Here is a 13,666-nt window from a genome sequence, read left to right as displayed (position 1 = left end):
TTGGTTATTATTAATTGGATTATTCATAGTGGATAAATTTAGGCAAAACCAAATCCTGCATCTAGAGTATATAACTCAAAGTGGATTACCATGTCATAAATCTATTGTAACTTTCAGTTCACTAATGTTTTCTTACAAAGGTGCCACCATTCCATAAAGGTCTTTGAATAAGACACATTTTAGACAATAAGTAGTTGTGGAAATAATGGAAATATGAACAGCCAAAAAATCATCAATAGCAGTTATTTTTAATGTTGAATCAGTCCTAAGAGACCAGTTGAGGACCCTTCCCCAACACACACATACAGTTATTCTTCCACCTCCTCTTTTTTTTTTTGCTATAATCGGACCTTTTCAATGGTAACTTAAAAAAATGGTAAATAGCATATCCACTCTCTAGCCAAAAGGCTGCAGGTTAAAATCCCGCCATGGATGTTTGTGATTGTCTATGAAAATACTAGTGGGGGTGGTGAGCAGTAGATGATGATGATAGTTACAGTTTGCTTTAGTTGGTGAGTTGTAGAGTAGGTGCCCTCCCTTGATGAGTCTTTGGACTCCCTGGAGGCATCACATAATAATAAATTAATTCAAAATGATGGCAGTTCTTTCCTGCTTGATTGAATTTAATGAAGTTTTGTATTTAGAATCATTGTTTGGTGAGGTGTTTCACTCGGGCCGTTTTAATGCTCAAAATTAGACAAAATAAAATTTTGTTTACAAAACTGAATCTTCAGCCATTTTTGCTGAAAATGGTTCTTCTAGGTTCAATTGTTGTACTAATGAATAATGGTGTATACTTTTTTTTTTTTTTCATAATTGCCTACAATTGTTTAATTTTACATTTTATAATTCTGAAAGGGAAATTATGTTAAAATTTATTAATAGTCCATTTAAAATATCCATATTTAAGTGACTCCTGCAAATCTGATTTCTTTATTTCAGTACCTTACTTCTATTACAGTTGACAGAACATTGTTATTAAAGCCAGATGAGCTGGTAATATCAAGTTTATTATTTTTTATTTAGCATTTTTACTTTATTTATACTTATTCTTTATGATATATATTATATAATATACTTTATTATTATTTATTATAATATACACCCTCTGTTCAAAAAGAAACCGAACTTTTCGAAAATAGAAGAAACTAGTGGCACCACCTGTTGTATCTTTTTCTTGTTGAAAGCGGCAACCTTCATTAGTGTTGTGTCAACTGTTTATGACATTTGTTTCATTAGAAGCCAAGAGTGACAGTGTGTTTTGATGAATGTCGGTCTTCACGATATTCATGCCGTATGCGACGAATTCTCACTATCAATCGCTTCAAAACTTTGAGATAAAACTTACCATTGACCGTTTGGCCAGGCAGAATGAATTCTTTGTGGATAATGCCCTTGGAATCGTAGAAACAAATCAGCATTGTCTTTTGACTTCTCCAAGCGGCTTTTTTTCGGATGCCACCTCTTCTGGTGGTCTCCACTCAGCATTCTGGTGCTTTGTTTCGGGCTCATACTCAAAAGACCATGTTTCATCACCAGTAATGATCATTTCAAGAAAGTTTGAGTCCTTACAAGTGGTTTTAATGAGGTCCTTGCAGTATTCAATTCAATACATTTTTTGGTTGTCAGGAACAAATCGTGAATTCAATTTACGAAGGCCCAAACTCTCAGTCAAAATGATGTTCACAGTTGATTTTGGAATCCCCAATTCATTTTCAATCAATCTTACGGACAGTTTCAGGTTTTCTTTGATGAAATCACACACTTTTTGGATGTTAACTTCGCTCAGTCCAGTTTTTGGACTACCTGACTTTGTCGTCCTCAAGCATCTCACGACCACTTTTGAAATCGCTTAAACCACTCGTAAACTTGAGTACAGGATAAGCATTCAACACCATATGCTTTTTGAAGCATTTGATGCGTTTCGGTAAAACTTACCAAGTTTAACACAAAAGCCAATCGCAGCTCTCTGTTTCAAACTCATTTTCCGACCGTTTGTCAAAACACTTTCTCCACTTTTGTTACCAACTTGTGGTGTTTTGCATTATGGGAGATACTGGGTTAGAAGTGCCTGGTAGCTTGCTCCACCTTTGCCACGAGTTGCCTTGGTGTTGCACTACTTACTGGATAAGATAGTACAACACTATATTTAGTCCTGAAGATATTTTCAGGCGCAAACTTTGTTTGCTCTCACTGGGATAAAGGATTAAACTAAATCTATTATTGTGGTGTGGCAATTTATCAAAAGCCTTTTCAAAATGCATTGTATGTGCATTTCCCTTGCTCAACACATTCATCACCTTGGTATAGTACATAAGCACGTTGGTAAAACACTATCCCCCTTTAACAAACCCATGGTGACAAGCACAAAGAATACCACTGTTATCAATCCATATTTGAATCCTATATTTCACCAACCTCTCCAATACCTTAACTACAAATCCAGATATATAGATCGGCCTATAATTTGTACCCTTAGCATTGTCACCACCTTCGTAAAGTGAAACAATTTTACATTCCTTATATGGGACTCCTCATATACCACTTGCTCACTTACCAGTAAGTTATCTATCATTTCATTCTCTACACTTAAGCTTCTGATTTCACCCTGAGAATGAGATACCCTGATGAACTTCTCACTGAACGTCATGACTGTGTCCTCTGCAGCAATTTCCAATCTCCAACATTCATCCATTAACATCATCTTGCTATAATCATTCTTCTTTCTACTTGCCACATATAGAAAAAAATTCCCTCGGGTTTGTCTTGGATTGATTTTCTAATTTCTGCTTGCTGTGCTTTTGCTGTCCTTACCAAATGAGTCACTCTCCTGGCCTGCTCTTTATAATCTTCATGCAACTGATTCTTACCATTATTCATCTTGTGCTTCCTCTAAAGTGCCTTCTTCCAGATTTCATTCTTAATCCCCTCGTTCATTCGCTTGACACCTACCTTATTTAGCCTTTTGACCTTCAGAATATATTTACACATTGATACTGTTAAGTATTTCTTTGTCAGTTCTTCAGCTGCATTTATTTCATTTCCACTCGACTCCTCCCTCCATTCTATAGCTCCAAGCTGTCTCCTAATCTTCTCATAATCACCAGCCTTGTAATTCCACATATACTCTTTCCTCAAGTGTTTTCATATGGCTAGTCATTACCCAGGTGATCACTTCATGATCACTCTCACCAACTGGAGGGAAGTGGAAAATTCCACTCACAATCACATTCTCTGATGAAATTATCAGATCTAAACCTCTTGATTCTCGTGTACCCTCCTTTACATACTACCTAAGATAGTTGTCTCTGAAGTAATTCATTTTCCTTATTCCCAAATGCTGTCTCTTCATTCCAATCTGTACTGTGATAATTAAAATCCTCCATAAAAATAACACTTTTCTTGTTCACTAACCCAAGTTGCTTGTATATTTTTTCATTAGCACCCTCCACATTCCCCAGCTTATAGCAACATTCAGCTAAATATCACTTCCTGTCAATGTCCACTTCACACCACTGTGCCTCAAAACCATTGCCACTGTTTCCCTCATTCATTTCTACTTTATGTGGACACATAATTTCCATGCTATCATTGGTAGCTCTTCTTTCTATCCTCGTGAAAAACATCATACCTTTCCATTTCTATTCCCATCATGATGTCATCCTATGCTATTGTTAGATCTTGAATGGGAGAGTTTATAAAAAAATTAATTCATTCAAGATTTAACCAGATTTTGATAGCTTGTACTTAAGCTATCAAAAGGATTGTAAATAGGGCTATAAATACCTTTGAATGTAGTATTATATAAGAAAACTTGTTTATTCAAATCTAAGTAAAGATTTCCAGTTTGTAAAATATAACTATAAAAGGGTATTCTATGTGAAATGAAATGTTTATTAAAGTGTAAGCAAAAGTCCAAAGTTGGCAGGCGGACCGTTCGGGTGAATGTTTGGCTTGAGGCATAAGCATTTTACATGGAAAGTGGCGCTAGTTCATTTTCCCGGAAGACACTACAAAAGGCGATGCGGTATACACCAGATCATCTCGCAGGCAAAGGAGACTAGTGCCGTGCGGAAGAACGCAGCAGTAAAGAGGGTGCCGAGAATGTAGAATAAAAGGGGTTTGCTCCCCTCTCTCAAGGCTTTTTGGTCTTGTTCTCCTGACCCTTTCTGGGTGTTTTACGGGGGTGGATGTTGGGCCTCTCTCTTGCCTCCTGATGGATTTTGGATCGCCCCGAGATGTTAGATGTTGGCACCCGCAGTTCCAGCGCCCTGACTAGCTACCTCCTTGGGACAGAATTCCTGAACCGGCACCTCTGATGAGAATATGCGGCATCAGAACCAGACAAATGTGGGCACATCACCAGATGTTCAGTAAAGCCAAGTAGGATGACCTCTATGAGTAACCACGTGGATAAAGGCCTAGCGAAGATGTTCTGACCCCTATTCAAGAGAAGTATCGGGCTGTTTAAGATGAAAATGTGAATTAAGTGACGGATCTGTTAATCTTCCCAAGAGCTGGTAACATACAGAATTTTTTGTTATTCCTTTCCCACTTAGAGAGAAGAAATGTTATATAGTTAGTGAGCAAGGACAATGTAGTATAGAACTCTTAGGTGATTATCGATGATAGCAGTGACTTAAATCCGCTGAGCATTTTGTTAGAGAAAGTTTATAGATGATTTGTGACAGATATTTTATGTGAATAACTAATGTAATTTAGAAGAGAACAGAATGGATGAAATTTAAGACTTGTATAATGTGGAGTTTAATGCTTAATCTTAATGAAGGAACTAATGATTGTATCTATTTATGTTTTAGCTGGTTTAACTAGTTCTTTACTTTACAATGATATAAAATTGGCTGAGTGCGTGAATGTAAATGTATAACTTTAAGATCTCAATAAATGTGTTTTGTACCTGACATTAGCCCGAGAATGAATTCAAATTACTACTCATAAAATCAGAACCGAAGCGGAGTACAATAGATGTTTAAGAGCCACGATTGCAAATGATATTAAACATGGTTGATATTGAGAATTTTGGTACTAAGAATAAGTGTTAGATTCTTCACCTCTGTATGTTATCTGAGAGAGTTTCCCTGGTTAAGAATTCCCTCTAACCTAAAGATATTGGCTGGTGCAGCGTAACAATTAAATTTGCCAGTATCTGATCGGGAGACAATCTCAGACAGTAATCGCAAAGAATTTTGTCCCTAACACAGGGTAAACCCCCTTGTCCGAGTAATTGATACACGTAAAAAATCTAGAAATCGGCCAAATATATACAGGGTGTTCGGGATAAATTTGACATATTTATAATTAATTATATTTTTCCGTAAGTTACATGTATTAACACACACTTCTCTTCATTTAAAAGTTTGGACCCTTCTTCATTCATATACAAGATGTCAGAAAGGATGGATAGCTGGAACCCACCTGAATCATGGAAGAGAATAACTTGTATCATGATGATTCGTGCCCGCCATCAAAATAAGGATATTACGACTGCTGCCCAATGCTCCCTGAATACAGTAAAAACAATCAGGCATGAACTAGAGACTTGCAATGGTGACTACGAGGATGTAGCAAGAAGAAAGATCCCTAGCAGACGATCTGATTGCGTTGGTACAGCAGAATTCCTCGCAAATCTGCAGGAACAGGTGTTGAAGAACCCTGGCATTGGAATTCGGGCTTTGTTCGTGGAGTTGCTAACTGTAGTCAAGCCCTGGATAACAAGGGTAGCCAATGGTAGGCCGTATGTATGGCAGCAGGATTCGGCCCCTTGCCACACCTCTGGGAAAAGTCAAAAATGGTTGTCTGAAAATTTCTACGACTTCACCAGTCCAAATGTTTGGCCTCCAAACTCCCCAGACCTTAACCCCATGGATTATTTTGTATGGGGCGCAGTTGAAAAAGACACCAATCGCACTTCCAGTAATACAAAAGCCCAGTTAATGGATAAAATTAAAACAGTTTTTGCGGCCCTTCCCAGGGAGACTGTAGCATCAGCTTGTTCGAGGTTCCGAAGCAGAATTGAAGCTGTGATCGATGCTAATGGTGGTTATTTTGAGTAAATCTTGTTGATAGTATTGTAATTAACTCTGCCTGTAATGTTTTTTTGTCAATTCATTAAATTTAATAGATACAAAGAAGATTTTCTTTTTCCTTACGAAACTGTCAAATTTATCCCGAACACCCTGTAGATAGTCTTTCTATGTCGTGTACTGAAGGCAATATTTAGGTTTAGATCTTGAGAGTAATTAGGGTGAAGGCAAATTAGATCTAAATAAGGAAAAACAAGTATAAATTAAAATAAAGCCACGAAGTGATGACGTAACAATATCATATGAGTTTCTTTGCCCCAACAATTTTGGGGCAAATAAACTCAATCAGCAAAACAATTTCATCATCCTTGTTTCTCATGCTCCTAGCATTTGTAAATAAACATAATAGTTAACTTTTAGATCTATAAGCAGTCCTATCCAAGCCTGTTAATTTGCCCACCATAATTTCCCTTTCTCATTCACCTTTATCATTCCTTACCCGATATATCTCCTCAGTTTCAACTATTCCTCTCACATCGAGATCCATTCCAGTCCTATTCTGATCATCCCCATATACATTATAAATGAAGATGCCAAGAAATTATATTCCTGGATTAATCCTTTGTCCAAGTGTAAGCAAACAGTTTGTGTATGAAATATCTTCACAACTAAGCTACTTGTATATAGAGGCAAATGACTTCACATCAGTTGCCTTTGTATCCCATAATGCAAAGCATACATCCTTTAGGGTATGTATAATGCAATGCATTATGGGAGGGATCAGGACTGGCCTTCTCTATAAAGGGGCCCGGGTGCAAGAAACCTTTTGGAGCCCTAAAATATTTTTCAAAGGTAAAAATTAAAGGATTCGAAATAGATGTATTGTAAAACCTCTTACTTGCAAATGATTTTGGCACAGGAAAACAAAAAAAAAAACTCATTCGAAATATAACAGGTTAACATACGTTTACTGAACACAAAACACTAATATAATAGAGAAACACAGAGATATTATTATTACCGGGAGGGGCTCTAAAATCCTGTCAATGAAATCCCTTTAGTTATAAGCAAAATTAGAAGAAAAAAAAAAAAAAAACGTTTCCGCAAATGTATACCGACTGTGCCCACTCGATCATGGGGCCCGGGTGCATTGCACCCACTGCACCCCCGAGATGGCCGGCCCTGGGAGGGATCACCACTCAGACTGGTTTCAACCTTTATTGAGGTCTCATCAGTGGGAGCCAGACCCAGAAGGGATACCAAGGTTGAAGTAATGCAGAAGTCATATTACCTACATAAAAGTTGTGAAAAAGTGTATTACCTTATTATTAAATTACTCTGATAACTGGTAATTAGTTTACGGAATTAACAATGCATATAAAGTATATTAATTAAAGGTAACTTTAATGAATAACTTCTATATTTCGGCAACGTCACATTGCCATCTTCAGGAACATAAAGATATAGTATGTGCACTCAGGAACTAACACAAAGCAAATGAGGAAGAAAGCAAGAAACTAATATTGTTCCTAAAGTCCTAATGGTGCCCTCTTGCGGGCTACTAGAAAAGTCTAAGTCTTGCTACTAGAAAAGTAAATTACTCTGAATAAGAGATAATGTTGAAAAAGATGTTTATAATCCTTATATATGTACTACTACTTCCAAGATCCACTCTTCCTGTGCCATGTTTCCCTTTCCACCTTGACTTCCTCCATTTCCCTGTTCCTCTTGCATTCCTGTTCTCTCTTCATCTCTCACACCACCTGTTTCCATTACCAAGCACTTTATTCTACTCTGTTCCACTCTCCTGATCTTTCACTTCACATCTTACTTCCTCTGATCTCTTGCTTGCATCATTCATTCCAGTTCACAGCCATTCAAATGCAGTCCATTACTTTTGCACAAAAATATTCTTCCCTCAAATACATGCCATGCATCTGCACTAACTTCTTCTCACACAACTCTGCCCAACATACCATTCATGATTCTCTTTCTTCATCTCAACTTATCATTGTCATACCTTGGCAACATACTTGACAAACAACCTTTCCCACTATACTGTTTTCTTTCAATATCCTCAATAACTTTGTGATTATCCATCTTTACATTTTCCTTATATCCAACTAACTCATTCATTCCCACATCTATTACTAACTCTCTTGATCATATCATATCCAAAGCATGAATTATCTTGCTCATTTTACTTCCTGGAAAGCAGACCTTATGGATTCTCTCATTAACTAAACCTCTCATAATGGAATCTTCATACCATGCTGTTCTCATGTCATTCATCACCTCTTTTTTTCTTTAATTCTATCATTTTGCACTCTTTCCTTTTGTTTCTACTAAACGCCCAGCATCACTTTGCAAATTCCTCATTTCATTTCTCATTTTGAACAACTCTTTCTTCAAATCTTACATTCTGCCAATTTTGCTCTCGTAATCTTGTTCCTTGTTGTTATGTCATGCCATTCCTCCATTTCCTCATTCAAATTTCCTTCCACTTCCACATCACTTGTGTTTCTTCATTTGCACATTCTTTCACTCCATCGGTATTACTATCTTTCATTCACTGTTCATACTGTCTATTGCATCCACATTTACACTACCTTTCATTCCTTCTGTCTGTTTTGCATGTGCTGATAACTTGTAAGATAACTTGTAACAAAATACTGCACTTTCTACAAGTCCATACCTTCTCTCATCTCCTGCACATGAGCACATCATTCACGTTTTTCCACACGTTTCACTCTTGACATTACACCATTTTCGGAAAGTCTGTCGTCATTAATAGCATTCAATCTTTGCACTGCACAACATGCAGATCTCGTTCATACTGCCATTTTGTACTGTTCAAGGCAAGATTCAAAAATTCAGTAAATAAAAAAAAAGTCAGCAATAAATCCACAAAGTAGAATAAGCACAGTTACACTAAGCTATCAAAAATGAACAATATGCTAGCAATATTGCTAATCATCACACAAGTGTTCTTTGGCAAGTTATGTTGGAGCGGATGTATTTAATTCCTTTCAACCCTTGGGTTGAAAGGAATTAAAAAAGTGTAGTTTGGAAGGTTAAGATGAATAGTACTGGGAGGGGGAGATTTGAGTTTCTGCCAGAAAGAGTAGGTGGGGTTTGGTAGACTGAAGATAGTAGTGGACACTTTAAGGTTAAAGTTTAGGCCACTTATGTTGGTGAAGTGGATATGTAGGGTTCTGTGAGGCATATGTTTGACTGCAAGGGTGCTTCATATTTCCTATACGATGCCTGCATACTGGTCTCCATGGTGGCTGCTAGTGGTATCACTTGATTTTTGCAGCAATTTAACTTGTCTGTAGTCAGTGATCCAACTGCTGTCTCCATTTTGATGTTTTTTCTTCAAGTTGTCTTCAAAAGGTGGCATCTTGTTCCCTCTGTGCAAATGTTAGGTGTGATCAAGCATGTATGCATGATTGGAGACAAGTGTTTTTGAATTTATTGATCACTGTTATTAATTTTGATGTGGTTGTCGGTGTGTTGCAAGTCACTTTTACAAGGCGTAGAAAGTTTGTTCTGTCCTTTCTTTTATTTATGGGTCCGAAACGTTGACACCTGACGATGTTTTTAGAATCGATGTTGCATTCTTCTGCTAATTTGATCATGTCTTCTTTTAGTGCTTTTCTGTTTTCCTTTGGAAAGTTCAAAATAATGGCATTGTATGTTTCGTTTTTGGCCTTTGAGTCGTGCACCATTGTTGAGATTAGGTCACGGAGTTCATTCACTGGCAAGGGCGAACTTGCATTGCAGTGCTGATCGTTAGTCATTTCAAGCTTGGTTTCCGGTGCTTGCATTTTGGAGGAAAAAACTGCATTCATAGCATTAATATGCTGTTCGAGGTTTTCCATACATCCGATTCGAGGGAACGTAAAATCAGGAGCTGTTTTACAGAAGGGAGGTACAGTGAACAGAAAAACGGCTGGTTGAGGTTGATAAATATCTTGTGCACCGATTCATCTATTTTTACACAGGAAACATGTAGCCAGTGGTATCAGAACTCGCACATTAAACTTTTTTTTTTAATTGCTGACATCAATTTTACAGCTGCGGCACTTTGTGGGTTTGTCGGCAATCAATGGCACTGTGCTGGCAAGACACGGGGCGCTCATTCGACGTTGCGTTTTGTTGCTGCCATCTTTCCTTTGTACAGTAGGCATAGCGGGCACTTACACATGGCTGATTTTTAAATCGAAAGATAGCTGATTTAATGCACTATAAGTGCTTACAGTTATGCAGAAGTAATCAGCTCCTTAGTATCCGCTGTTAAGATTTCTGTTTAATGTTTAATTTGAATGAAAGACACTTGCTGTAATGATAAAATGTTTGAGCACAAGTTTACAGTAGCTTATTCACAGATGTCTCCTGTTGATGAATGCTAACTTAAATGACAATGAATTTAAAGAACCCTTCAAATCAGTAAATATGAATATTTCTTCAGTATTTCTTCTGTGTCGGCTTCTCTATTCTCCAAAACAGCAATCCCACTGTGACATGAATGTTTGCAAATGTCTTTTAAGTAGGAGATCATCACTATTGAGTATAATAGTTCAAAGTAGCTTGAAAAAGTTCCCTACTTTTTCTATAGTCTATACAGGAGGGTTTCCAGACTATTTAATCCTTAGCCACCTACACCACTAATATGCCATAGGTTTTCCAACTATTCATTAGTAAGAATCTCAAAACTAATGGCATTGCTGTGAACATTGAAGTCAGTGTGGTGTGAAGTGTGGAAGACATCTTAAGAGTTTATACATAACTACACTTTGTAAACTGTTTCATTTTGGCATTTTATACCTTTTAATAGCTGCATGGTAACTTTCATTAGGCATAACTGTATCCAAAAAATTTATTTTTTAAATCAGTATGAAAATTCCTTTAAAAGAATATCCTATTTACTATTATAGAGGGGGGAAAATCTTCCTGGTGTGCCTGTGGAATTAATGCATGGTATTAAAAAACAAAAGAAATTTAATAAGTTTTCATTTGGTTGTAATTGTCTTTTATTAAAATATTGGCTTAAAGATAATTCTCACCTTTAGGAATCCCTTGAAAAGACTAAGTAGACAGGGATCAAAATCTCTTCTTCTTCAAAATGTAAGTTCTTTAACTTGTTAGTTCCTCTTCAATATGAAAGCATTCACATTGTAATTTTTGACTTGCTGTTCTTAACTTATGGATTTATTTTGTAATGAAATCATTAAATATTTGTATAGAAAAACATCACATATTTCATAATTAAGAAAATTCACTGTGAAAACATAAGCTTTTACTGGTAATTTTCCTAGTAGCTATTTATGACAGTCTGGAAATAATTCATCATCAGCAACAGCTTTCTTTAGTCCAGTGCTAGATGAATCTCTCTCCATATTTCTTCCTGCATTACTTTATAAATAATGCAGGCATATCAAAAGTTACTAATATCCATTTTGCATTTGGTTGATTTTGAAATCAAGTACAAGGTTTGTGTTTCTGCATCAGCCAAAGATAAGGCCAATTCTCTGCATCATTCTTCTTCACTTCCTGCATAGATGATCAAGGCAAATCTCCCACTCCTACAGACACCAGGAACTAATTATTGCATTACTCCTCTGTCCTTTTGCAAGAAAGACATCAAAAGAATCCTGAATAGCTTGGATACCAACTGATCTTCTGGTCCTGGTGGTGTCCCTCTAATTACGATCAAAGTTTGTACTTCATAATGAACACCTGTCCTGGTTTGTCTTTAAACTCTACCTCTTAGTATTGATGAATATCTAGATATTTTTATATGTATATGAGTCCTACACAAGAAATTCAGTATCTATAGCAAATTAATGCTTTACTTAGATAATACCATGTACTAAATATTCTTTGCATGACACTAACAGAAGGAATCTGTTAGTGTTCTTTTTGAACAGGTGTGCTTTTAATTCTTGGAAGTGCCATATGGGGATTGTTCTAGAGAACAGATAGATAGAATGAAGATGAGTAGGAGTCTATATAGTAGTAAGTTCAGTGAATTAGCAGTTGAACTGTAAATGGATGCTCACAGATGCTTGTGTAACTGTAGGCTTAGCAGAAATGGGGATCGGATTCCAATTCGAAGGAATAGAATTCATGAAAATACCTGTAGAATAGACACAAAACAGAAAGTCAATCATCTATGAGACAGTAGTTAGAATAAGTCTGTGAGAGCAAGAACTTGATTAGCTAAATTGCTCTCTTTCAGACAGCATTAACAATTTTTAGGGAGGTTTTTGATGTAATTTAACATTTGTCAAATTTGGATTTATATTGGTTTAGTAGCTGGACAAGCAAAAGTAATATCTTGAAGAGAAAAGGATGCCCAATTTTTTTGGAGCTGATGAAGCAAGAAGCTGCAGAAAAATGTGTTTGTGACAGGAAAGGCTAGAGGTAAATGTTTGCCCAAGAAGAGTCAGTGTGTTGAGGCTTAGAAGAGAGAGAGAGAGAGAGAGAGATGAGGTATAGTCTTGTTTTATCTCCCAAGAAGAAATATAGTCTTGTTTTATGATTATTTTTTTATCCCCCCCCCCCCCTTTCAAAGATTAATGATTGGTGAACTTCGATCTTTTTGATGAAGGTAAAGATAAGATGGTTTTGATAGCATTGATGCTAACTGAGTTGTCATCAGCCATTGAAAAATGGTGTAAGGATTAGTATTTAGGGTACTAGTTATAAAAGATCATGAAGCTTGGGTTGTTTAAGCACTGCAACTTTTGTTAAATGAGTAGGCTGAGTTAAGTATCAATGTGTAAATAGGCTTATGTGTTCGTCACACATGTTGAATTGAATTTAAACGGTATTGAATCAAACACAGATTTATAAGAAAATAACTTGATTAATCAAGGATTACTACTTGGACTACAATATTTTTTTCAAAACTTTGGACTACTGGTTTTTTTTTATTTTTTTTATTTTATTTATTTATTTTTTTAACTTAGATGGTGCCATATTAGGACTTTGGTCTTGAGTTGCACGCTGCAATTACTTATACTAGCCCCACTGTTACACCGAATTGTGGTTGTCTCAGATTTGTAACAAACTTTGTTTGTGTGCTCTGACGATGCTGGATATAATACCAGCTAAATATTAGCTTTTAAGTTAATAAATAGTTATTTTCTTATCAATCTGTGTTCGATTCAATACCGTTTAAATTCAATTCAACATATGTGATGAACACATAAGCCTATTCACACATTTAAATATACTTCACGGAGATAATATCGTACACAAGGCACGCCAATACTGTAAGTGGAAAGTAAAATTGGCGCGGTAACTGAACAGGTTAGCCTACTTAAAAAGGTGCCGAGATACCAATTTGATACCAAACTGTATAAAAATGAAGAATGAGTTTCACTCAACCAAAGCCCAATGTATCTATAAACGAGCGAGTTTAGCACTATTACGGGAACAGATATACGCTACTCGCTGAGAACTTTCAAAAATAAATTCTTCGATCAGTGCACTAAGTGTTATACTATCTGACATTTTGAACCCAGAGCTATGGGATATCCTGGAGAGAATCTCAGACTCTACAGCCAATAAAGAATTTGCTAAAGTTAAAAACTGGCACAAAAAAAAAATTG

At 36.4% G+C, this 13,666-nt stretch overlaps 1 protein-coding gene across 5 annotated transcripts in view; it reads left to right on the top strand.

Moving 5' to 3' along the window:
- LOC150096283 (bridging integrator 3-like) overlaps positions 1-13,666 on the top strand; it is a 185,066-nt gene that overhangs the window by 42,249 nt on the left and 129,151 nt on the right. For 4 of the 5 annotated variants that reach the window (XM_090409317.1, XM_090409312.1, XM_090409313.1 and 1 more), the window contains exons 2-3: positions 943-996; positions 11,120-11,174. In XM_090409317.1, coding sequence (XP_090265443.1) covers positions 989-996; positions 11,120-11,174 — 63 coding nt within the window. In that variant the 5' untranslated portion in view covers positions 943-988. The remainder of the gene's footprint in view (positions 1-942; positions 997-11,119; positions 11,175-13,666) is intronic. The other variant, XM_090409316.1, reaches the window with a different exon arrangement.

The sequence above is a fragment of the Typopeltis vanoorti genome, chromosome 19 (genome assembly GCF_054136105.1).
Source record: "Typopeltis vanoorti isolate ZY-2024b chromosome 19, IOZ_Tvanoo_1.0, whole genome shotgun sequence".
In the NCBI taxonomy this organism is placed as follows: Eukaryota; Metazoa; Arthropoda; class Arachnida; order Uropygi; family Thelyphonidae; genus Typopeltis; species Typopeltis vanoorti.
Note: the sequence above shows the minus strand (reverse complement) of the source record. Positions and strands in the feature narration are given on the sequence as shown.